We start from the raw sequence: 26,087 nt of genomic DNA, 5'->3' as shown, positions 1-26,087 counted from the left end.
TGGCTCGATCCCATAACGCCAGGATCACGCCCTGAGCCGAAGGCAGACGTTTAACCGCTGTGCCACCCAGGCGCCCCTAGTTTGGGGTTACTTTTATCAATTACTTACCAACCAGAAGTCTGCTATATAATTATGTCCTTAACATATATCTCTATGTATGTATATGTAAATATATAAAGCTACATAAATAAATACTTACAAAGTCTTAGTGGAACGTTAAATTCAATGATATTTACTTTAGGCATTTGTGTGAAAAGAAAATAAATGAATTAATCCAATGTGAGGAGGTGAGAATGACCACAATTCGGTCTTGTTTTTTGGTTAGAATCTTTGTACACTTTCCATAAAGCAATGCCCATTCCAGCCTCTACTGACAATCTTTACACCTCAAGTGTGCAATGAAGAATATAATTCTTTGCTTTTCTTAATTATTAATCAAAGCCATTTATATTTTTTAAGTTTTGGGGGGGTATTTTTAGTTTAACTAAATTTAGTTTTGTGAATGCATTCATGTTTTTAAAACTATCATGAAATAGGCCACGTTTGGTTTTGATGCTCTCCCCATTTCCTTTATGTGAATCTTTTAATTGAAATTTAGTTGATGTACAATGTCATACTAGTTTCAGGTGTACAACATAGTGATTCATCAATTTTATATGTTATGCAACGCTCATCATGATAAGTGTAGTTACCATCTTACCATACAACATTATTACAGTATTATTGACTATATTCCGTATGCTGTACTTTTCTTCCCTGTGATTTAATTTTATAACTGGAAGTTTGTACCTCTTAACCCCCTTCACCTATTTCACCTGCCTTCCCAAACGCCTGCAGCAAAAGCCAGGTTGCCCTCTGTATTGATGAGTCTGTTTCTGTTTTTGTTTGTTCATTCATTTAGTTTTTTTAGATGCCACATATAAGTGAAATCATATGGTATTTGTCTTTCTCTGTCTGATTTTTTTCACTTAGCATAATACCCTCTAGGTCCATTCATGTTGTCACTAATGGCAAGATTTCATTCTCTTTTATGGCTAAGTAATGTTACAGTGTGTGAGTGTGTGTGTGTGTGTGTGTGTGTGTGTGTGTGTGTGTGTGGTGTGTGTGTAAATTTTTATCCATTTATCTACTGATGGACACTTAGGTTGCTTCTATATCTTGGCTATTGTAAATGATGCTGCAATAAACACAGGGGAGCACATATCTTTTCTAATTAGTGTTTTGTTTTCTTTGGGCAAATACCCAGTAGTGGAATTACTGGATTAAAAGGCATTTCTAATTATTTGAGGAAGCTCCGTTTTCCACAGTGGCTACACCAATTTACATTCCCACCAACAGTGCACGAGTGTTCCCCTTTTTCCGCATCCTGGCCAACATTTGTCATTTCTTGTCATTTTGATACTATTCATTCTGACTGATGTGAGGTGATATCTCATTGTGGTTCTGATTTGCATTTCCCCGATGATGAGTGATGTTGAGCATCTTGTCATGTGTCTGTTGGTCACCTGCATGTTTTCTGTGGCAAAAAGTCTATTCAGGCCCCCTGTTCATTTTTATTTGGATTATTTTGGTTTCTTTGGTATTTGACTTGTATGAGTTCTTTATATATTTTGGATATCAACCCCTTATTGGATATACCATTTGCAAATATCTTCTCTCATTCAGTAGGCTGCCTTTTCATCTTCTTGATGGTTTCCTTCACTGCGCAAAAGCTTTTCAGTTTGATGTAGTCTATTTTTGCTTTTTTTTCCCTTGTCTTAGGAGACATATTCAGAAAAATGTTGCTAAGGTCAATGTCTAAGTGATTACTGCCTATTTTTTTTAGGGGTTTTATGGTTTCAGGTCTTACATTTAGGTCTTCCATCCATTTCCAGTTAATTATTGTATATAGTGTAAGAGAGTGGCCCGGTTTCATTCTTTTGCATGTAGCTGTCCAGTCTTCCCAATATTTATTGAAGAGACTGTCTTTTCCCTGTTTCACATCTTTGCCTCCTCTGTAGTAGATGAACTGATCGCATACATGCGGGTTTATTTCTGGGCCTTCTATCCTGTTCCATTGATCTATGTGTCTATTTTTGTGACAGTATCATACTGTTTTGACTACTATGGCTTTGTAGTATGTCTTGAAATCTGGAATTGTGATACCTCCAGCTTTGGTTATGCAAGGTCTTTTGTGGTTTCATTTAAATTTTAGGATTATTGGTTCTAGTTCTGTGAAAAACACTATTGGTATATTGACAGGGAGTGCACTGAATCTATAGATTGCCTTGAGTAGTATAGACCAATAAAAAAGGTTTTAACAAAGATACATGAAAGGCTCATAATCCAGCAGTAATCTCAAGTGTTTTCCGTTTTTGTCCTACAAGATATAACTGAAATACATTTATAAGTGTCCTGAAAAATCTACTTCAAGTGAGTAGTTCTTTCTAGTTATATCAGTACCTGTCAATGAGGATGTTACAAAAGCCTTATGAAACTTGCTATTCTTTTATGATAGGAGAGTGCATGAGGATACCATACAGTAACGGAAGATCCATGGGAGCAATGTCCTTTCAATCTGAACACCAAGGAAAGCTGTATTTCTCTTGAATTACTAGTATATTTCTCATCTTATGCAACTGATCATGTCTTCTTTGCTCTGGCTAATTTTGCGGCCCATTTCCAGGAACGATATAGGAACTCACAGAATTCACATTGTGTACCAACTCTACACCTGATTTGGATTTTTCCCCTTATTATCTTATCTCTCTGCTGTATTTTCTATTTATTTTAAGCTATTACATGTATTTATAGGAACCATTGCAAATTTTCTTTGGAATAGATGAAACTCATAGGTAGGGCTAAGTGTTAAGCTCACAGTCAATAACTTCACATTATCCCATTTAAACCTCATAGCATCTCCGCAAGAGAGTTTTCATTATCACCAGTAGAGTGGTTGAGAAAATTAATTTCACCCAGGTACAAATACCTTACAGAGTAGAAGTATAAGTAGGAAACTCAAAAGTTCTACCAAAGAACATCAAAAAAACAAACAAACAAAACACCATATCTAAAGAAAGTAATTATAGATTAACTAAAGTAGCAATGACTCTGGGAAATGGATGACCTTAGCCAAAGATTCCTAAGTGAATGCTTTAAGAGTATTGGTAAGTTAATTATATGATCTCATATGATGCCTTTCACATTCTGGTTTTGTTTAAACAAACAAATAAAATCTGTTTTAGTTGTTTTACTAATTTCCTATTTTAATCCACTCTCTCCAGACTGTCAAAAGAACAATGCTTTATATTTAAAGAAAAATTTTCTCCCAGAAAATATTACCATCTTTGAAAATTCCCTAGTTTTTCTTTTGAATTAATTATTGCAATATGGGCCCAGAGCAATATAGATGCTATATGATTTTTTTCTACATTTAAAAGCCTTTACATTTGTTTACATTTTGTCCTGTTAATTAGTAACATTAAATCACATCTGTTTACATTATAAACATAGTTGATGGGCATAATAATCAGATTCGGGTTCTACCTCTTGTGATTATGTAACTTGGAACAAGCTATGTATTTCTGTACCTCAGATAATTCATTATAAAAAGGGGAAAACAGAATTCCTCAGAGCTGGTGTGAAGATTAAATAAAATAACACATGTAACACATTTAGAACAATACGTGGCATGCATTCAGCTCTTGATAAATGTTCCCTGCCTTTATAAGTACTAATGCAGTATCATCCATTTTCACTTGATCTTCTGTATTTTCAGCAAAAATTGGTTAAATGCACATGAACCCTTGTGGAGAGATAGGCAAGAAAAAGAAACAAAATACTGAAAGCTTCCATTTATAATTTGCCAAAATAATCACCACATGTTATGGCAGTGACTAAAGTCATTGCCATCACTCCTAACTGGTACTTGTGCAGCTTACCAATCACCCTATCTGATTCCTAGGGGATCGAGTGGTATTTCAGTTTTTTGACAGGCCCAAGACAGCAGGCTGTCCATTATTAAACCACACATCTGGTCCTTGTTGTTAATAACTGGTTGTTTGCAATATGTGGACAATCTACAAGTTTTCCCACAGGGAGTCAAATGAGGTTGAAATGTGTTAATCCTCTTTTATCCTTGTTCACATAGTGATTTAAAAGATGGGCTAAGTGTGCCCCTGTATTAACAATTCATCTTTATGATTTGATGCAAAGTCCAGTGCAAGAAAGCCAAGAACAAGCAGTCTTTTATTTCTTAGATTCACTGTTTTTTGGCTTTGTATGCAAAATCCATTTCTTATACATATTTACATACTGTGAAAATTGGAAGTAATACAGCTCTGAGTTCAAGGAATTCATACACAGAGGGCATGATGTTCACTCTTTAAAGCCATGCCATAATTGCAGGAGTGCAGAGTACTAAAGCACAGTTCCAAAGAGAAGCCCAGTGAAAACTCGAAACAGGAAAGGGTCAAAGAGTGAAGGACTTGCTGCCAGCCACAGTCCCCTGCAGACCAGCCAAGCCTGACAGCCAGGGTTTCTGTTTCTGTTTACCTTTACTACTTCTATTTGTCAGAAAAAGATAAAGATAAATATGATTGATCCAAGAGAAAATTGTGGAAAGAAATCTCACTGTCCTCAGTCCCCCTCTTTTGAGGATCCTCTTTTCCCCCATACCCAGGAGCATTTCCTCCCTTTCCTTTCAGGCAACTAGGGCTTTTACAGCCTCTGATTCACTCCCCAGCTCCAAACCCATCTCTACTTCCCAGGCAAAGGAGACAAATAAATCTAATACCACTGGTGCACTGAATTAGTTTACATAAATGATTTATTTTTTCTCTTGAAATTATACTACATCTTAGATTCTCTTTAAGAGTCTGCTTGTTATAGTTATATCTAGTTACTGAGAAATCAAGTTCAGATATTTCTAATCCACTCTTATGCTTCCAAATGATCAGATGCAAAGAACCCAATGCCAATTTCACAGCGCTTTCTTTGCCTTCACAGAGCTGGGGTTTTTTATTTATCTGCCCCAAGCAAGCACATGGTCACTCTGCTATGAGATATATGCCAATCAGACATTTCTGGCCCTGCTGACCCGTATCTACTCTACCCCTCCAGGACATCACTTACATCTCACTTTCTACAACTCCACACAACCACTTCTGAATTTGTACTGAGGATGAGATGTTATCAGTGCCTTGTCTTCTCACTCTGTGCTCCAAATGACTTTCTCTCACATTGCAACTTTATTGCTATCTGATGATTAAGATCCTTGTGAAAGGAATTGGTTTTTTCATAATCTATTAAAAAAATAAAAATAGGGGCACCTGGGTGGCTCAGTCAGTTAAGCATCTACCTTCCGCTCAGGCCATGATCCTTGGGATCGAGCCCACATCAGGCTCCCTGCTCAGCGGGGAGCCTGGTTCTCCCTCTCACTCTGCCTGCGGCTTCCCCTGTTTGTGCATGCTCTCTCTCTCTCAAAATAAAATCTTTTAAAAAAATACAAATAAATACCCATATTGAGTCAAGGACTGTCAAAAAGTAGAATGGTCTTTCTGGATCATTATCTACTACTTTAATTTTAATTAGCAATTTAAATCTCATAAACGCATTAGCTCAAAAACATCTTGATCTAATGTATTAAATATTGCTCACATGGGGTGCCTGACTGGCTCAGGGGGAAAAGCATGCAACCCTTGATCTGGGGGTCATGAGTGTGAGCCCCATGCTGGGTGTAGAGATTACTTAAATAAATAAATAAACAAGCAAACAAACAAACTTCAAAAAAAAAAAATAAATATTGCTCAAGAGGTCAAACTAACTTAATTTCAAACTATAAATATATAAAGCCACTGGTTAGATTTCACTGAAAAAGTATTTCTTTTTGCTCCATTTTCTAAAGATAACTTAGATAAGGATGGTGTAAAAGTAAGACAACATTGGCAATACATAAATATGCTGATAAAAACAGATGAACGACCAAGGACAAAGCGATTTATGAACATGTAACACATTTTAATAAACAAGAACATGATTTGGAAAAGCCAATAAAAATACCACATCCACTATTAACAATAAGAAAATAAAAGCATGGCCTAAGCTACAGATACACATTATGACTAAATATACCGTTAGTTTAATTTTTATTTTGTACTAATAATGAAGAGGAAAGCTCTAAGTGTTTAGCCTTCATTTGTATTATTTCCTATACTACCTTTCAAATACATTTTTGCAGAAGTTGAGTTATGTTACTAACAGAGAAGGGCAAAAGTGTGTTAATAATTTTGGAAAAACAAGTTAGCTGAAATCATTTTCTTCATCATCCAAAAAGAAGTATGTTTTGCACCCATCCTCAAGACGAACTTGAAGCTGCCATTGAGAAACTATTTAGTAGAAAGTTTAATCTCCTTGGGGCACCTGGGTGGCTCAGTCAGTTAAGCATCTGACTCTTGATTTCGGCTTAGGTCATGATCTCAGGGTCATAAGATCGAGCCCCACATCAGGGTCCATGCCAAGCATGGAGACTGCTTAAGATTCTCTCTCTCCCTTTCCCTCTGCCCCAGTACCCCTCCCTCTCTAAAAAAAAAAAAGAAAGAAAGAAAGAAAGAAAGGAAGAAAGAAAGAAAGAAAGAAAGAAGAAAGAAAGAAAGAAAGGTTTGATCTCCTTAAAATGTCACATAACTTATACAGAAAATGAAATTTCTACATTCTAAACTTCCTTATTCAAGACTTCTTATATGTAAAAGTACTCTGAAAAGTTACAAGTGTAATACTCACTGAAGAGGTATTACTAACACATAAGCATATATAGAAAGTGGAGATATATATATATGAGAGTGGGTAAACGGTGCCAACTTTAAGAATAAATTCCATGTAAGTAAGTAAATAAAAAAAGTCTATGTAATCTGAAAAGCCACATTTCAATTATAAGATCAGGTCAAAAGAAAGAAGTCAAACACATTTTTACATAAAATATTAATGTCTGAATTCTTATAACTACTGATAAATGAAAATTATTAAAAATGTATATTTCTCTTCATTTTACGTATTACACTATATATATATCTCTAAAGTCATTTTTTGCACCATTACCTAATTCAGCAGTAGGCAATTTTTTTTTTAATTTCCTTATTCATGGAGCTTTCCCTTAATATAATAGACAGGGTTAAGAAATACAGCATTATCTAGATTCTCTGAACAGTAAATGCTTAAACCATTTTTATAGATATTGCATGTGCAAAGTTGATTCCACTATGTATTTAAACAGTAAAAATAATATTTGATTCGTTTTACTAACACAAAATACTTTAAAAGTGTATTTAAACCCGAACTTACAAGTTTAGAATAAGTACTTTACATCAAATGGCAACTTTTCAAAATAATATATACTTTTATTAAGGGAGATAAAATCGGTAGGTTATGTAAATGTGCCATTCCCAACCCATTCTTCCAATTTAACTTTATTATGTAAATTAATATATTTGCATTGTATGATATCTAAAATACTCCAAAAGCTACCCAAACATTTTCGCCATTTTATAAATACCTCTTAAACTATTAATTCATTGAATTGCACTCTTTGTTCAAATCCTTTTATGTTTTCAATTACTACTGCATTAGGTGACTTGCTTACATTACTTTTAAATGCCACCTATAAAATATGAAAGATAACACTTAAAATTACTGGAGTTGAAACAACTGCCTGGATATTTGAAAACTGAATGATGTTAATTAAATAAAAGCCCTACTCCTGTATGACTGCAACTAAGAATTATCCACTAACAGTAATTTATCAACAGTCATGACAATTTATCCACATCAAGTGCATTGTGTTCCAAATTTTAAAATTACTAAGTCATGATGAAGATGAGAAGGGCTTGTTCTAACTGTCTTAAGGCATTTAAAATTTGAAATTTACCAACACTTAACTGCAAGAGAACATTCTAAATCTCTATTGTTTTATGAATCATTGAAATATTAAAACAGAAAATAGATATGAACACTGGAACAATTCTACATATTACAGAATGGCTTCCATATAAACTAGTTAAATTCAGTGTCTAGTCATATTACTTTTAACCATAAAGTAACTCTAAAGATACTAAGTATCCTAAACATTAGATTCAAAATATATAGAATATTTTGAGCCATCCCTAATACAGTGACTTCAGCTACTTTATTTTCAAGCAACACTGACTATCCTACAAAGGGTGTATGATCTTCTTGACAGTCTCAAAATTGAAATTCTGCAAAAACATTATCATAGCATAAACAATACCGTCAATATTCAGGAGGGGAGCTTATCTCTAAACATATCTGTGAACACCTCCTGACCAAGCACTGCTTCACATTCTTACTTACATTCGTCTTAAAACCTAACTTAATAAGGCCCTGAGATGCAGCTTGTAGTCAAATATTAGCTGAATGGATAAATGACCATTAAGAAATATTTCATGAGCCACTTGAATTAGATTTTTGTGTTTTACTCAGGATGCCAAAGAAATAAATGTGAGTCATATGTGCAGCAGACATCTCTAGGAATTAGCAGTGTTCTCATTTAGCAACTCTCAAAGTTATTTCATGGCCTTAAAGAACTAATGTTATTCATGTGCTAAATGTGCAGTTCTCTGCAATGCTATGTCTAACTCTGTTCCTTTATGTCCTACTCAGAAAAGGTTATCAGAATGCAAATCAGGGAGAGGGAATTATGTAAAGATGACATTGATACATACGCACACACACGAAGTGTATACATATATGTGTCACATGTACATTACAAATGCACTTAAGCATGTGTTTTCCTACTAAAAGGTGATAAATTTAAGTGCACTATCCAAGGTTAGTTCACAGAAAATCTATGGTATAGAGACCACCAAAATTCTCTCTTTCACCACACTCCTTCACATCTATCATATGCTTTACTCATTTTCACATGACAGTCAATCATGCTCTATTAAGATTTAAAATTTTTTTTACTTTATTTTTTTAAAGATTTTATTTATTTATTTATTTATTTATTTATTTGTCAGAGAGAGAGAGAGCACAAGTGGGGTGAGGGGCAGAGGAAGAAGCAGGCTCTCCGCTGAGCAAAGAGCTCGATGTGGGACTTGATTCCAGGACCTTGGGGTCATGATCTGAGCCGAAGGCAGATGCTTACCAACTAAGCCACCCAGGTGTCCCTTAACTTAAAATTCTTAACATGAAGAGCAAGGTAAAAGTGTCTACTTTCCCATCAGCTGATTCCTCCATCATTTCTAGGATGTGACTCTAGATGGAGAAGATACCCAATCCTGGTTCAGATTCCCCCAGAAGCATACCTTGAGATAAGGATTGGAGCATAAGTAGTTTATTTGGGAACTGATCCCAGAAAATACCAGTAGGGGAAGGAGGGAAGAAAGCCAATAAAGCTTGTAATATCAAACCAATTACAGGCAACTGGAGCTAGTCCCATTGGACACAGTGTAGAACATGTTTCAGAATTATCCCAACCAAGGAGTTAGAAAGCTAACGCATCTATCTAACAATTCCTTATTTACTCATTTACTCAGTGGCTCTTTGAGCTTGTTCTCCAAGACCTGGGGAGCCCCTGAGACTGGGCCGGGGGGGGGGGGGGTACAAAACAAAAAATAAAAACTTCAGGCAGAGAATATTCATAGAAAATGCCTAGAGAATATGGACAAAGCTCTAAATGCATCTGTTGGTATAAACCATCCACCTATTCTTCTATGAAAGAATGTTTTCTTTTCAGCTCCAAGGAACTGAGTCCATGATAACTGAGTCGAATAAGAAGGCTACTCAGACTCAGTTGCAAAGAGGAACAATAAAGACAAAAGAGATGACTTTACTTACTGCAGATTAATTTAGAATTCTGAAGAAAAATAAGGAAAAGAATTGAAAACTGCTAATTAGAAGTGAAGAAGGGAACTAACATTTAATGAGCACCTAAACTGTGCTAGATGCTGCAAAATTATTCTTACAAATTCAAACAAATTAATTGGAAAGAATTTAGGAGCTTCTTAAGGAATCTGAGTCACAAAGAACAAAACTGAAGTGTCATATTTGCACTTATAAGATATATTACCAGGATAAGCATTTAATTTCCCAGAAACTTAGTTACTGGTTCCTAAAATACACACATACACACATAAACCCTTACAGACACACACACACAGACACACACACACACATACATACATACACACACACCATTAGCATAATTAACATATTAGACTAGCCAGTGCTTAGTGCCAACTAAGCGTTAATTTTCTACTTTACAGAAATAAGATTATTGAATTTCACTGTGGTCGAATGACTTGCCCAAGGAGACTCAAATAATGAGAAAATAAGCAAAGGATCGAAGGCTGAGTCACCATTAACCCAAGGATCTTGTCGTCAAAGAAGGACAACAAATGGAACCAAAACTAAATATTGAGATTTCATGAAGCCACAAAATCAGTCAATTGGATGAACAATTTTTTTAATGTCTAATACCTCATTTTAATAGTAAAGATGGCCCAGATTTTAAGTTAAACTTAGGCTAGCATAAACTTCTATTATAATAGATATTTTAACTAAATGTATAAAACTTCTTTTAATATAGCAGTGACTTACTTGAGTAGTACTCAACTAACCAAGATTCCTAATTACTGAATATATCTTCAGCACCCTTAGAAAAATGAAGGGAACCTCATGAACAATTAACATCTTGGATACAATATTAAAAAACAAACAATATTATCACTACCAAGTCCAAAATATATCCTCTGTGAATTCGGTCCATCTCACACTTTCTAAAGTGAGGATTTCTATTCTACATAATGATCCTAAGGTCCTGAAGTAATAAATATAGATGTCATCCCTATAATCATGATGGTGCATTTGATAAGCCATTTAACCAGGCTAATACAGTTTATCTAAATGTCAACTAGCTTTGTGATTTGTTTAAATATTCATTTCCTTATCTTCAGTCACCCAGAACACCTTACTTTCCAAGCACACTGGTAAACCGGCATTTGTTCTTTTAATTCTGAGTCATGTGTTTTGTCTTAAAAAAAGAGGTCGCATTGAAATATTATCCTCTGAGAAACATCCATATCCCTTTAAATTACTAATATGAGACCAAAGAAGTGCAAAATTGATGCCCAAGATAAAAGCCTCTGTATGCAGAGACAGCAGTTGGTACTGGGAGTTGAAATGGTGAGGAAGAGAAGGAGAGTATTTGCCCAGTGCTGAATGGGGATGAGATTTTTGAATAGGACTAATAACGGATCTTTTATGTAATTAAAATAGAACATTAATACCAAACTGAACTTCAAGGATATATTTCAATTGAGTTAAGAGCCTAGTTAGTATGCATAGATCATTTAAAAACAAAAATATATGGCATGTGATACATGAAATTATTATTCCAGAAAATACTAAATTCAATGAAACATGAAACGTGCCTTTTAAATAATGAATCAGATAGCCAGAGGAATTTCAGAAGTTCGACTAGGCAAAGCAGTGATGCTATAGATAAAACACATGAGCAATATTTTGCTAGTAATAAACATTCTAGTTTTGGAAACTTAGTTTTAATCTTGTAACATACATACTAGTTTGGTTAAAAATATATTAACTACAAAAAGGTTGGCTCATGCTATACAAACACCATTACTAATCACAGTCACAGTTACCTGTTCAACGTGAGCATTTTCAATTGACAACGTCATTTTCCCTAACTACCTGTTACATATTGAAACCAATTGCCTATCTATAACTCCAAATGTTTAAAGAGCATAAAATTCCCAGTAGCAGGTGAACACCTTAACAAGACAACACTGACAAGGAATAAGTAAATAGGTGCAAGAGATTTTAAGTTTCTTATGTGCTTTTCAATCAACTTGGATACATTTTCAAATTTAAGGGAAAAAATAAAAATTATGAGGCACTGACACTGCGTGCCATTTGGATGTATTGTACCTCTCCTAGCAGCCTTATACACACCCTAGGAAAGCGCAGATAGACAAAAGAGTAAGCACCCAATAAATGCAATAAATGCCTTGCAAGAATAAGAAAGTGAAAAGGAAGAGCTCCTTATCTATGGCAACTGATCTATACAGTCAAAATGGAGAGACAAATCAGAGTCCCTCTCACTCCCTCCCCCAGTCTCCCTTTTCCTTCTCCCCTTTCCCCCCTTCAGCCTCCCCACCTCTGTCTCCTTTTCAGCCATACAGCCAGAGCAAGACTGCACCGCACCACTCACCTGTCGTCGTTTTGCCATCCTTGGTCCCCTAGCAGCAAATCCCGAAACCTGTACCTGGGAGGCAAAGGGGGCACTTCGCTCTCCAAATCAACCATCCTTCCTCAAAGAGTGGGAAACATAAAACAACGAATGGAGGAGAGGAGGGAGAGAGAAAGAAAATTCTGCGGAGTGGAGGGAGAAGACTAACAAGATCCGGGGGGCCACAGAGGGATAGGGAAGGGGAAGGGGCCTGGGAGGGGGAGGGGTCGGCTCCGTGCCGGAAGCTGAGGCTGAAAGGGGGCTGGCTCCTCTCTCCGGAGGGTGTGATGGGGATGATGCAAACCGAGCCCAGGAGCAAAAGTCTGGCTCTGACAAGAATCTACGCTGCCAAGGAACCGCCCCCAGGCTCGGCACCGCCTCTGGTCCCCAGGACTCGGGGGAGGCGGGAATGCAAAAGTTACTTCGCGGAAAAAAAAAAAAAAAAAAGCCGAACACGCGCGGTGCCTAGAAAGAGGGGAGGGGGCGTGCGCGCCGCGCGCTGGGAGGCACTTTCCTAAAAGGCAGGTCGAGGAGCCTCCTCCTTAGGGCAATCCCGGCAGCGGGTCCCCGCGCGGGCATGCACGCGGCACAGCCCCGAGCGGGCGCGAGGGGGACCGTGGGTTTGGTCCCAGCTGCGGCCAAGCCGACTCACCCCGCCGGAGCCTTCGCGGCTGCCGCCGGGGGCCGAGCCAATGAGACTCCCCCTCATTAGCATAATACCATGACGGCATGGAGGTGCCTTGGGGACAACCAATGGGGGCGAGCGTAATTAGCGGATTCCCGGGCTCCAGACCCTTCTCCCAAAGGCGGGGACCACTGGGTGTCGGGAGTGTTCCCAGGTGCCCCACGCGCCTTCGCTGTGCTCGCCTTCAGCTCGGGTAAGCCGGGTGGAAAGTGCACGTTCGTGGAGAGGGAATCCCCGCTCCGAGCCCCAGGAAAGCCCCCCCCCCTTTTTTTTCCTTTTTTTCTCAGAGTCTGAAGAAAGGAGGTGTTTCCCGGATTCTGGATAAGAATGAAGGGGGCACTTTAGGCCGCTGAAAAGAAACATTTAGACGATGGCTGGGAGGCTGGGAAAGCACATCGAAACGCTTGGAGGATTATGTGCTCCAGTGTCAATTAAATTACGGTTGCTGTTACTAGTAGCGCTGTGGGCTTCCAGGTTGGACGGCCTTAGCCTTTGGAATGCCCCGCTTAGTGGCCCACCCAGTCAGAGGAAGAAGTGAATTCAAGAGTCCAGAGTTGGTTTTTCAGGATCAGCCGCTGCTTATAAGAACCTTGCGGCATAAGCCCTAGTTCTGTTTGCGCGGATTGTCTTCCGCCGACCACTGAATTCATCAGGGTATACGCAGACACTCAGTACTTACCCACCTGAGAGGCACTGGGCCTGAAGACACAGAGACTTTACTACCCATCCCCCATGCTCTCAGGAATCTCATACTTTGCTTGGAGGAATAAGCTTAGAACCAAGTGATACCTAATATGAGGTACAGTAATCAAACATCAGATAAAAAGATTTGGAAGTCCCAGTGAGATAACACACTTAATTCATGGAGGGGTCAAGGAAGACGTTGAAAGTGAACCAAACCTTCTATGTTCGTGTGCAACCTATGTAAGGTAAGGGAGGAAAGCAGTGAAGCTTTTGCCCCTAGTAAGAGTAGGGGCAAAGTGATTTGGAAAAAATGGTTCATTCAGGAGACAGGGATTAATTTGGTATGGTTAATTCTCAGTGAGGTCACTTAGTGGAGGGTTTAGACACCAAGTTGGAAATGCAAGAAGAAATCAGCAAAAAGATAATACCAGATAAAATAGGATGAGTGCCTAAACTTGAAGAATCAGAGTAGAAATAAAGTAGTCATACCCTATGTCTCTATCTTCCAAATCCTACCCATCTCAAATGACATATCCTTCATTAGATTTCCTGATTCTTCCAGCTAATGATGATGCCTTTCTTCCTTTGAACACTTCATACCCCTGTGAGTATTTTGCTTTTAGTACTTATTATGTTCTGGTCTCCTCCCCTCCCTGTGGCTTATCTTTCTAGCGCAGTACCTTCAAAATAGCAAAATCTCAGCAAATCTGTGTTGAGATGCATTAAAAGCTTTAAACCTAGAAAATTAGTATTTTTTTTCACATTTACCGTAGCTCCAGAATTATGTATTTGTTTATGTTTCTTTCGCATGAACTTTGGCATTCACTTTGCCAAATGAGAAAGTTATATCACTACATGGTTAGTTTGGGGGTGGGGGGAGAAAATAACTGGTTTATATTTTGGAGCTTATCATCTGCCATTAGAATAACTCTATGAAGTCTATTTTTTTAATATTCCAGGTTAATATTTTTATTTTAATAGTCTGCCTTTAGACATTTGGCATAAAACTAAAATATTTAATACCAGTAACAGACTCAAAAAAAAAAAGTCACTAAAAAAGAAAAAATTAGCTATTGGGCGTTAGACTCCTGAGAAGCTGGAGGTTAGAGAGTAAAGCAATAACATTTTACTTAAAAAAAAAAAAACTGTGCACCCTTATTTTATGGTCACAGACTTAATTATTTGGCTTCCAAGTGCCCAGATAACATTTTAGGAGGAAGCAAATGCATAAGAAAGAAAGAAAGAAAGAAAGAAAGAAAGAAAGAAAGAAAAAGAAAGAAAGAGAGAAAGGAACCTGCTCAGCTAATAGTGCAATAGCCGAGCTGTTAAGGATACAAATGGTACAAATTCTCCTGATGTGCCAAGGCAAACCAGTTGGAGACCACTGCAGTAATGATACACTGATGTTCTGTGTCCTTTCACATTGTCAAAGTGCAGAATCTTACACTTCTAAATTTAAGAAAATTCTAAAAATAATGCAATATAAAAAATACTATCCTGACATTCTTAACGCAATATTTGGGCACTGAAACTTAAATTTATAACTGAAAGATCCTTTTGCTCCCCTTTATATTTTCATTTTTCTTTAAGCAGACTTTTAATTTTTCTGTCTTTAATTTTTTAGTTCTCCCACCTCTTTCTACACTTTTATTCTGTTTTTTTTTTCATGTCATCTCATGTCATTTTCTGCTGTTAAAATGTATTTTCCTCTCTCACTCTTTTTATCTTGGTTTCCTTTTTCAACTGTGCTCTTTTAATATCCCATTTCATAGACTCTTTTTCTCTCTGTGTGTATGAAAGCTTTCATTCTACCGTAACATGACATTTGATTTTTAGAAACAATTTTAAACGTGGTTCTGTACATCACAGTTTTGTACCTTACTCAATGGTTTTCTTAAGCCCCTTAGTTAACATCTAGTGTAGATCAGAGCAATAGACTAGTCTGGTCCCACACTAACAAAAGAGTACTCACCAAAAATCTGATTTATTGTGCTAAAGGAATAGAAAGTATCAAGAATGAGGATTAGGAAGAAGAATGAGTCTCTAGATTTAATTTTTTTTCTAAAGAATACTTTTGAGAATATCTTCTAGTTTCTTCCCTTTTTTTCAATAGGAAAAAATTCTTTTCTTAAATTTTTGATTTCTGTACTTTGATGATTATGTTAATATTTAAATATAAAAAGAAAAGGTTCATTCCCATGAGTGAAGAATGATTTTATTAATAAAAATAATATATTAATAATTATCTTGTGAATAATGAACAGGGTTGGAATCATAGAATACGATGAAGTTGTTTGTTTATTTTTTTTACCTAAAATTAAAATGTATGGGCATATAACGTATATCATTTTTTGACAAAATTCTCAGTGATTATGTCTACTCACCCTGTAAGAGCTATTTGAAAATGAATTTTAAAAAGAAAAAAGCAGCTTTCTATCGTTAGGCTACCCAATTCATAGATGCCTCATCTATGGAGGCAGAAAAAGTCAGCATATTCCACACCTATTCTGATAGCATCATTTAGCTACATAACATCTCAGTGTAAAGAAGACATGTTTCAATTATTTTTTAACAAATATTTATTAAGTAGTTACTATGATTTGAACTTGTCATTGTCTAAAGGGTGAGAGGAGGAAGAGTAGATGGGGACATTCCATCCAATAGCCACACTAGAATGTGATAGGTCACACTAGCAATTAGCACTCCCTGCTCTGTTGCTAAGGAGTACATAGAACCATCTGATTCTGGTTTTGGAAAATCAAGGAAGACTCTCTGGAGGAGCTGACATCTATACTGAAGGATGAAAAAAATGAGTGAGTAAGTGAGTAAGGTGGAGACAGAAGCAGCAGCAAATATACAGGTACAAATAATTAACATAAGAAAGCAATGGCAGGGGTGGGGCGCCTGGCTGTCTCTGTCAGAAGAGCATGTGATTCTTGATCTCCCGGGGTCATGAGTTCAAGCCTCAGGTTGGGTGTAGAGATTACTTAAAAATAAACAAACAAACAAACTTAAAAAAGAAAGAAAGAAAGAAAGAAAGAAAGAAAGAAAGAAAGAAAGAAAGGGCAGATTCTAGCAAGTGCAAAAGTATCATGTAGTTCAACTCAAGGTGGGTGCCCACACGAGGAGGGAACAGAATTGGAGGGAGAAAAATTAGCAGGAAGACTAGAGCTATTAACTAAGAACCACATATGGAGGGGCCTTTCATACCATGCCAACAAAGTTTGGTTTTTAACTGAACACAATGATGAATCTTTTGAGTATTTTAAGTAGGTAAGTGACAAGGATCACGTGGTAGCTGTGTATATAATTGATTGGTGAGGAGGACAAGAATGGAAGAAGGGAGACCATTTATGAGCTATACAGTATTTCAGATGAGCTTTGCCAGTTGTCTAAAATGAGGCAGTGGTTACAGTGCAGATGGAAAGTATAGGACAGATCTACAGGAAATTAAGAACACAGTACTGACAGGACTTGATAATTGAGAGACTGTGAAAGTTAATGGAGAGCAAAGAATCAATGATACTCTCCAGGCTCCGAAGATGAGTACATAGATGACAAGTAGTACTGCTGGGCAAGATGGAAATACAGAAATAGGCTTGAGTGAGCAAATCATTACACATAGAGCCATTAGCAAAAGGTCAAATGGAGAAGTCAAGAAAGTTTGGATATGTGAGTCTTAATACCAGGAGCAAATTTTTGTCCAGAGATACCAAATTAGGGACCATCAATATAGAGGAGGCTGTCGCAACAGAGGAAAGATAAACACACCTGACCCTTAGTACTGTGAGCAGAGTCGTGCGGAGATGGAGCCCACAAAGGCGCCCAGGAAGAAGGCATGGATTAGTGAGGTGGACACAAAGCCAGAGGGAATTCAGTTTCTACCACCAGAATATAGAAACATTTGTTTCTCTATTTTCTTGATTAGTTTTATTCTGTGACCCTTGATTCAAGCTCAAATAGATTCTGTCTGCAGGAAGAAAAATGTAACAAAGCCTGTCCTATATTCTAAGCATGTCCAGCTACATGAGCAGAATCATTTTTATTTCAGTAACATTAAAGAAGAAGCAGTAGAGAGAAAATAAAAAGGCAGAATACCATACTCGATTCACAAATTCCACCTGAAAAAAAGCACAGGTAAGTAGTATAGGGGAATGCCATTTGGAGACTTCATAAGAAGCTATGCCAATACTTAACATTATTTACCCAACACTTCTTGTGTTTTTTGTCATTCTAAAAGTAAAATTTGGCTGAGAGGTAAAATGTGTATGCAAAACTTACAATGGAAACCTGTCAGGAGACAGTGACATTCTATTATATTAATAGTAATATCTTCTGTGATCTTCCTTCTGGCTTTCTTCCCTCTTCTCATAGCTCCGTCTAAATGCACATCTTACTCAGCATCATTCTTAACAATAATACATATTTCCATTTATCTGCTTCTAAACCCTCTTTACTTGACCGAATTTTTTTGGAGGGAGAATATAGAGGCAGAGGGAGAACTATAACTTTGAAGCATGTTCTTCTACAGTAATCCAGGAATAACACCCACATTATTCCTCTACATACGAAATATATATATATTTAGTGAGGAAAAACCTCCAGCAGGTTGGGAAAACTCCAGTTTTTATCTTGGATCCTTTTGTTGGTAGGGTCCCAAATCCTGCTTATTGATCGAGGAGGCACCTCGTTCATGATCATCTCTCAGCCCTGACCCTCGTCATCTCCTAGCCTGCTAAAGCAAGGAATGACAACTACCACTTTGCCTTTTTCACAGTAGTTGTCAGTCACTGGATGACTATCTAGTAAGGGAATGAGAAGATACATGTATGAATGGATGAGGTCATACCTTTGTCAAGCATCAGAGCTTGAAATATTTGCAAATGAATAGCTACTACTATGTGTCATATATTGGGTCAGGACCTTTGCAACAATTCTGAAAATTAAATGGAATTGTCCAAATTTAAAAGAATGGAAAACAGGCTGAGATGTTTTCACCCAGCTACAAGGTGCCAGACTAAGATTCAAACGGTTGATTTTGTGACTTTCAAGTGCATACTCTTCCCAATATAGCTGAGAGAGAAGGTTTATGGTCAATACCAGTAGATACTTATGTTTACCAATTGGTAATCTAAATTATGAAATAGAATTATAAAATTGCCCTATTAATTCCTTACTGATCCACTTTGCTCCAGCCTCAGTTACCTTCTTTTCTATCTGAGGGACTTCCCATCACTTGTTTGTGCTGATCTTCTTCCCCTCTTCCCACAACTGCCTCATAATTTCTTTATCACTTCATCATAGAAAACTTCCCTACTCACCCAAACAAAGATGCCACCTAGTCACTTTCTGTTATATCAAACTACTCTATCACCAATTTCAAATATTTCTTTAAAACATTAACAGTATCTAACTTTATTGTGTTTATTTCTTTGCTTTACTTTTTCCTTGCTCCTCCATTCCCAACACTATGTAAGCTCCATAAGGGTAAGGACCTTGTTGGTCTTGCCAGCATGAGTAGTGCTTAGTGTAATAGTATGGACGTGAAAACAAAGTTTGCTGAGTGATAAAAATCAAGAAAGGAAAGTAAGGAAGGATAAAAAAAGGGGGGGACTATATTTGTTCAAGTAATTGCCTAGATTTTTTCCATTCCAATCTGGGAAAATTGCATTATGCATTTAGACATTGTTTTTAAATGATTGTATATGTATGCATGTGCACGTGTCATACAAAACTAAGTAAGGCATGAAGATTTAAAAAGCATTTGTCGGAGTCTTATATTGAGATGTAATAGATTCTTTCTCATGCAGGTTTGATTTGAGAAATACAGTAATGCTTTCATGAAGAAAAAAGCATATAAGGTATGGTCATAGTAACTGAAATGTTTTTTCTTGCATTGAAATATTGTCATTAGACTTTATTGATTCTTCTGATTTAGAAATTTAATTTGTAAGAAGGAAAACTTGAGGTGATTTCTGTATTATTTCTATAATATATCAACAACTTATAAAATTACTATCTGTTCATTCCTAAATACTATCAGTATTTAAAATGACCCCAGAGTCTTCTGTTTAAAATGTATAATAATTTGACAGCATTTTATATTAATAGACTAGGTCGATATTCTTCTCATTTTGAAGATGATTAAACAGAGGCAAAAAAAAAAAAAAGAAGAAGAAGAAGAAGCTAAAATAAGTCACTCAGGAGCCGTTTCAGTATAAGTGATACAGAAGTCCAGTTTTCCTGATTATCATGCAATGTCCCTAAGCCACAAGCTAACAGTAGTTTTCATTGCAAATAACGTGATGGTGTAAACACTGTACATAACAACAAGTCAGAAAAGATTAGAAAACTTCCACGGTTTTTTAATTCACAACGGCATTAGATACACTGAGGTTACTGGTATATACGAATACATAAGATCCTTGACATTCACATATTTTATTTACCTTTATATGTTGTAAATGTTAATTCTATTACCTTTATATACCAAATTTGGATTTTTATATATTTTCATATAGCTCCACTTCAAAATATTAAATGGTGGCTCTGTGTTCATTACCATCTTGATTTGTACAGTTTTTATAAAAAAATATGAGCATTTACTATACATTTTTCTATTAAGCAAAAATAAGAATGAAATTTTTAAAAGTGCAAATACTGATACTAATGACAAGATGTTGGATATTCATACTTAGAGATTGAAAAAAGAGTGGAAATCGAGAGGCGTGGCCATAAGCAGCAGCTGTTTAGCTCACTTGAGCTTTCTATTTTAAGTCTTCAGGAAAAGAACAAAATTATAGAATATGAGATATATCATTGAAGCTAAAGATATATCATGGAAGAGGTTGACACGTAAATGTTGATACATTATTCATGATTTCACCTTTTTTTTTTTTTAGCTCTCTGAGATTGGACTACTTCATTTGACATGTCGCATATATCATTGGAAAGTAGTGAGCTAATATGTATCTCATTTTCAGTGAAAATGCTACCTTTTCACCCTTAGATCACTCTAACCTGAAGGGTACAAGAGTTGTATCCTACCCTTTATCCACACACACACACACACATACACACACACAAATTCGTAGCAAATCCTTTGCTGCAATTAGGCTCTGAATTCCAGCTGTGGGTAGAGCTTGACCCATAACCTAGCCTTACACTTTGCCTCCCCTTATACCTGGCCCCACTGCTTCCCAATCCATCCATCCATCCATCCAACTACCTGGAAAGCAGTATTCTTTGTGATCAAATATATAAGTTCTGAGTCTAGACTGCTTGGATTTAGATCCTGACACTGGCATTTATTTGGTACTTGACCTTGAGCAATTTATTCACTGTGCTTCAGTTTCCCCTTCTACATAATGGAATAATTAGAGTGCTTATTTTTGGAAGATCAAGTCCATTAATACATCTAAATATTTTAGAATGGTGTTCACCACATAATTTGTCATTTTTATTACATGTGTTTTTCAAAATGTAGGCATCCACACATTTAGAAGTCTTTTTCTTAATATAAATTCATCTTTGCTGTTTAGCAACTAATGAATTTAATTATGCTTTTCAAATTTCACACAACTGGTTGAACAGCTTTGATTACCTTTTAAGAGATAAAGTATGTATCCTCAGAACAATTGAAACAACATAAATGTACTAAAGTTACGAAGAAAAAAATCTGACTGTTCAGTGATTCTTCTGAACTCCCATGGAAATAATAAATGTGGATAATCAGAAAAGTACCTTAAATATTCTCTAGTTAGAAGCCAGATCATGTAGGCATTTAAAATTAAAACAAGCATCTTGAATTATATTCACATGCAAAGCAGAAAAAAATATGCACCATATTGAGTTCAGATGCAACAAGCTGAACATGTGCTACAGAGCTAAATGAGTAATGCAATTTTTACACTGGGTCCACGCAAACTTTACAGTTGCAGAAAATAAGGATATGGCAAAAAGCAATCTGGAAATGTCATCGCCAAATCAATAATGAAGAGGAAAGTTCATCACCTCCTACTCAAATATCAATACAAATTATATTTAAATACTGGTAAGTATGCAGAAATGCAATATATATTTAAGACCATTAGGACTAACATTTTTAACAAGGCATTTACTCAGATTTAGGAAACATAAATAAGAAACAACTCTAATTTGTCCTCTGGTCTTTTTGCCTACAAGCCTATGAGCTTCACTTGGACTAGCCCTGGGAAAGTCACCAAGTTGCACACTGTGGTACAGAAAAGCTGAATGCATCAGATGTTAATGACCAGACAGCCAAAAGTGAGTTTTTCAACTAATTTCCTACATCATTAATAGATTATTTGCCTAGGAGTTAACTACTAAATTGTGTAAGGCCATGATTTCTCTATGACTTCTCTGTTTTACCCAAGCAACACTTCAAAAATAATTTATCCATAGTTTAATATACTAGAACATGGGTCAAATGGGATCAAGATCGTGAAAATAATAAATTCAAAAAGCTTTGTTTTTTATTTTTCCCACCAATTGTTCCTTCTTTCCTATTATTCTTCAATGTTTAAAACTCTTGCTGAGGATCAGCTCCCAGATAAAACCAATCACAGGACTGATGCCAAGTTTCTAGGTGAAGCTCAGTCAGAGCAAACTAGAAGGTAGGTCATTTATTTATGCTGGAGTCATGTGAGAGCTAATAAGTAGGAATGAACCAAGTAGGAGAGAAAATACAAATGCCCTAATCCTCACTAAATAGTAATAAAGAGATCCATGTTAGAGATACTACAAAAGCTGGATTGGACCCTGAAGGAAAAACTAAGCCAACAAGTCAAGTCAAAAGTGAAATGTGGATATCCTATACAGGGGGAAGATTCTAGAAACAGCAAAAAGCATTATAGGAAGAACATTAAAGTGAATATGTTATGTCCAGATTAGTAGATTTTTAATTCTCAGAAAAGGAGATTTTGACACTATTAATGAAGCTTAAAGCCCAAAATGTCCTGCTATATTACCATGTTTTTGATTATTAATAACAGAATAACTGATCTACAATGCCTTTTAAAAACTAAAAAAATCTATTATCTCACATAATGAGAAAATCAGAGGAAGAGCCACTTTAGCCAAGACTGGATATAGTGATCTAATGATGTCACAAAAGACTCAGTTCCTCTACATTTAATTGCCCTGCCTTCTGTGTTTCTCCCTGTGATTTAAGATGATTGCAGAAGCTCTGGGGCCTACTTCATTCACTTCCACCAGAAATGAGAGCATCTTTAAACCTAGGATTCCCTACAAAACTTGGAGCTACCAGGGTAAATATACCCTGAGTCATTGGTTTTTCAATCTGCAACTAAAGAATAACGATCACTGAAATAGACCTGTCTTATGGTTTCTTCTTTCCCTCCCAAAACAAAACAGAATAGACTTCAGTGACTCTGCACATACTTTGATCATGGTGGGATTCTACCACCCATTCTCACCTGCCTGCATGGACATGATCCAAGTTGGGTCAAGCAGTATGGACAATAGGAAAGAGGAATCTTTCATGTATGGATATTGGGAGCAAGAAATTCTCTTTCTGCTGGGGTTTCTAACTAGGAACAATGTGTGTTCTTCATATGAATGACTTGAAAATAACCAGCATTTTGCAACAACACGAGACAAAGGAAGCACCACTCCTAGAATACCCAGTCATAGGAATCAATAAATTCTCTTTTTACTTAAGATAGTTTCAACTGAATTTCTATCACTTGTACCTGAAAAAATTCCTAACTAATAAATATATTTATATCACATATGGCAACCTCCTCAATGGTCTTATGAATAATTACTAGTTGTTTTTGGCTCAATACCAGAATGATTTCCCAATAAAATGAAGTGATATAACAACTTTACATTTTGTTTTTCAGCAAATTCCACTGCTGTTTGGATGTTAATTTTCGAATTCTTGGCATGCACCAATATTCCATGTTCAGGTCCCAAATTTTGCATTCTGCAGTAATTACACACTCACCACAAAGCATCAGACCACCTGATCCCATAGAAAAATGTAAAACATTTCATAATAATAACAAGCTTTGAAAGATAAGCAATTAAAAATACTTTTATTGACCGGTTTTATCCAACTTCAGTAAACTAAACATTCTTCCCTTCTGTAATTTTACCAATTTTCTTCTGAATTGCAACTGAAACAACAACCAAATATAAAAAATGGGGCTGCTGTATCTTCAATGGGACTTGGAGACAGTCACAGCCCAAATCACAATCTCCAAATAGAAACAAACAAACAAAAAAAAATTATTGGGACCAAAATGGCAGAAGGTGTCACGAGCAAGTACAAAGTTCTAGAGATACTTTAAAAGTACAGAGTTCCCTCAGATTAGATGATACACCTCTGAAAGGATCCAGGAAACCTTATTTGGAAGGTGTGAGTGGAATACAGGTGCTCTAAAGCAAGGCTGATGAGTGAAGAGAGGCTGAATAAGCTACATAGATATGTCATCTTTTCAGAAAGCGGGCCGAAGAGAGTCATCTTCATGATAGCTAATCAAAGCAGGCAAAAATAAATAGCTGCTGAATACACCATAGACACCTGGAGCACAGGGCTGTCCTGTGAAAACTGAAGGGCTTCTGCTCAAGACATGGGAAAGGTAAATAATGAGAGAAGACTTCCCTTGAGGAGATGACGAAACAGAGGTGGCAAAAGTGTGTCCTAAACTTCTGGCACTTCAGCTTTCACCTCTCACCCATAATTAATTTCATCAAATAGCTGAACCAGGTATACATGCCCTATTTAAAATTAGTAAAAATCAGAAAGAAATGACATACACATAGATAAAAAATTAAATGAGTAGGAAAAAAGCAATGCAAGAAGAGAAAAGCTTATAAAGCAAATACCACTAGAAGAAAGTTACCATGAATCAGAAGATAGTTTCTAATTAATCAAGTCTTCTTGAGTTCAAATGAATTAAAGAAAACATAAAGAAAAAATTAGTAAGACTTGAAATGTGAAATAAGATCACAGACTCAGAAAAACAAGTGAAATAAAACAGTTATAGAAATCAAATCAACATTAGAAGCAATGTATACATATATACTTACACATTTGTATTCTATATTTTGGGACAGAAGAACAAACTTAAGAGAATCAAATACAAGTTGAATAAAGAAAGACTAAGTAAAACAGAGATCAAATCATAGATATTGAAAAGAAAGGAAATAACAATATATGCACAATTGTTGCTACTAAATATGAGAACAGAGCATATATTCAGTAATACCAATTATAAGAACAGAATACAGTAATACATGAACAAAGAACACATATTTAAAAATCCAAAGCTTTTTCCATAAGCATACTTTCCTTAAAAGAAGAAAATGGTTTATTTATAGATTAAAAGGGCATATTTGTATTCTGGGAAAAGTTGGTCAAGAACAATAAAACTAAGAAAAATACTGGAAAAAGCTGAATCAATAGACAAGTTATTAACATTGATAAAAGAATTCATCAACATCACTTGTAAAATAAACTTACAAAATCTTTTCTAAATGAAGGACACCCAGTTAAAATTAACAGACCAATCACATTGGGAAAAAGCTGACATTACAATATCTAAAACCATGAGGATTAACTTAGAATATATAAATTATGTATAAGAAATGTCTTCATATCAACAACAAAAGGTATGACTTCTCAAGAAAACAAAAACGGCCAATAAGTATATGAAGTATAAGAAGAAATGCACATTAAAACAATAGTGAGAGAAGGATGTAGGCAACTTCATGTACTGTGTGGGAATATAGACTGATGTAGCTGTTCTAGACAGCATCTTTTAGTATGAATTATATTTGGCATACATACGCTTTTTGGGCCAGCAGCATAGCTCCAGAAGTTTTCACAATAACTCGTAAGAAGACAGTACAAACAAGTATAGTATGTCCACAATGGGGCAGCAAGAAGCTGGAGCAATATGGGTGGTGACCGTCACTGAGGGAACAGACACGTTACCTGTGATAGGTGCACATTATGGAAAACTGTGCAGCAATACATATACAAACTTAGACCCTGCAATATAATGCTGAGTAAAAAGAACTAAGAACTAGTGTGAGATTTACAGGGAAAAACGTATACAAAAAATGTGAAATAAATATTTTGAAAGAAAATGCCCAAATAAATGTTTACCCATCAAATATTTAACATATTTGGCAATTGGGAAGAGGGAAGGAGAAATAGGAGGAAGGTAAGTAAAGAAATTGAAATAAGGAAGGCGACTTTGAGCTAGTGAGTACGATTATCTCCACTGCTTGTGAAGCTATATTACTACAAAATATACGTTAAAAATAATGATTAATTAACAAAGAAGAAAAAAGCTTTTGAAAATATTGAATTTCAAAGGCAGATGAAGAATTCTACAAAGATATTGTTCTGTTAAGCAGGGATAATTTCGTTCAGTAGTAGTTCTTCATATATATGTTGTAAGTAACAATGTGTGTCAA

The 26,087-nt window shown here is 36.1% G+C and overlaps 1 protein-coding gene and 1 long non-coding RNA gene across 4 annotated transcripts in view; one reads left to right on the top strand and one right to left on the bottom strand.

Moving 5' to 3' along the window:
- Positions 1–12,886, bottom strand: part of KCNT2 (potassium sodium-activated channel subfamily T member 2) — a 346,348-nt gene extending 333,462 nt beyond the window's left edge. For all 3 annotated transcript variants that reach the window (XM_048225452.2, XM_026489786.4, XM_048225453.2), the window contains exon 1: positions 12,227–12,886. In XM_048225452.2, coding sequence (XP_048081409.2) covers positions 12,227–12,321 — 95 coding nt within the window. In that variant the 5' untranslated portion in view covers positions 12,322–12,886. The remainder of the gene's footprint in view (positions 1–12,226) is intronic.
- Positions 12,887–13,018: 132 nt separating this feature from the next.
- The window catches only part of LOC123000575 (uncharacterized), a 32,468-nt gene continuing 19,399 nt past the window's right edge, over positions 13,019–26,087 (top strand). Inside the window, exons 1-5 of the long non-coding RNA XR_007191414.2 lie at positions 13,019–13,122; positions 17,665–17,750; positions 19,424–19,474; positions 20,516–21,666; positions 21,798–21,899. This is a non-coding gene — a long non-coding RNA (uncharacterized LOC123000575). The remainder of the gene's footprint in view (positions 13,123–17,664; positions 17,751–19,423; positions 19,475–20,515; positions 21,667–21,797; positions 21,900–26,087) is intronic.

This window comes from Ursus arctos, unplaced genomic scaffold, assembly GCF_023065955.2.
Source record: "Ursus arctos isolate Adak ecotype North America unplaced genomic scaffold, UrsArc2.0 scaffold_2, whole genome shotgun sequence".
NCBI classification, from domain to species: domain Eukaryota; kingdom Metazoa; phylum Chordata; class Mammalia; order Carnivora; family Ursidae; genus Ursus; species Ursus arctos.
Note: the sequence above shows the minus strand (reverse complement) of the source record. Positions and strands in the feature narration are given on the sequence as shown.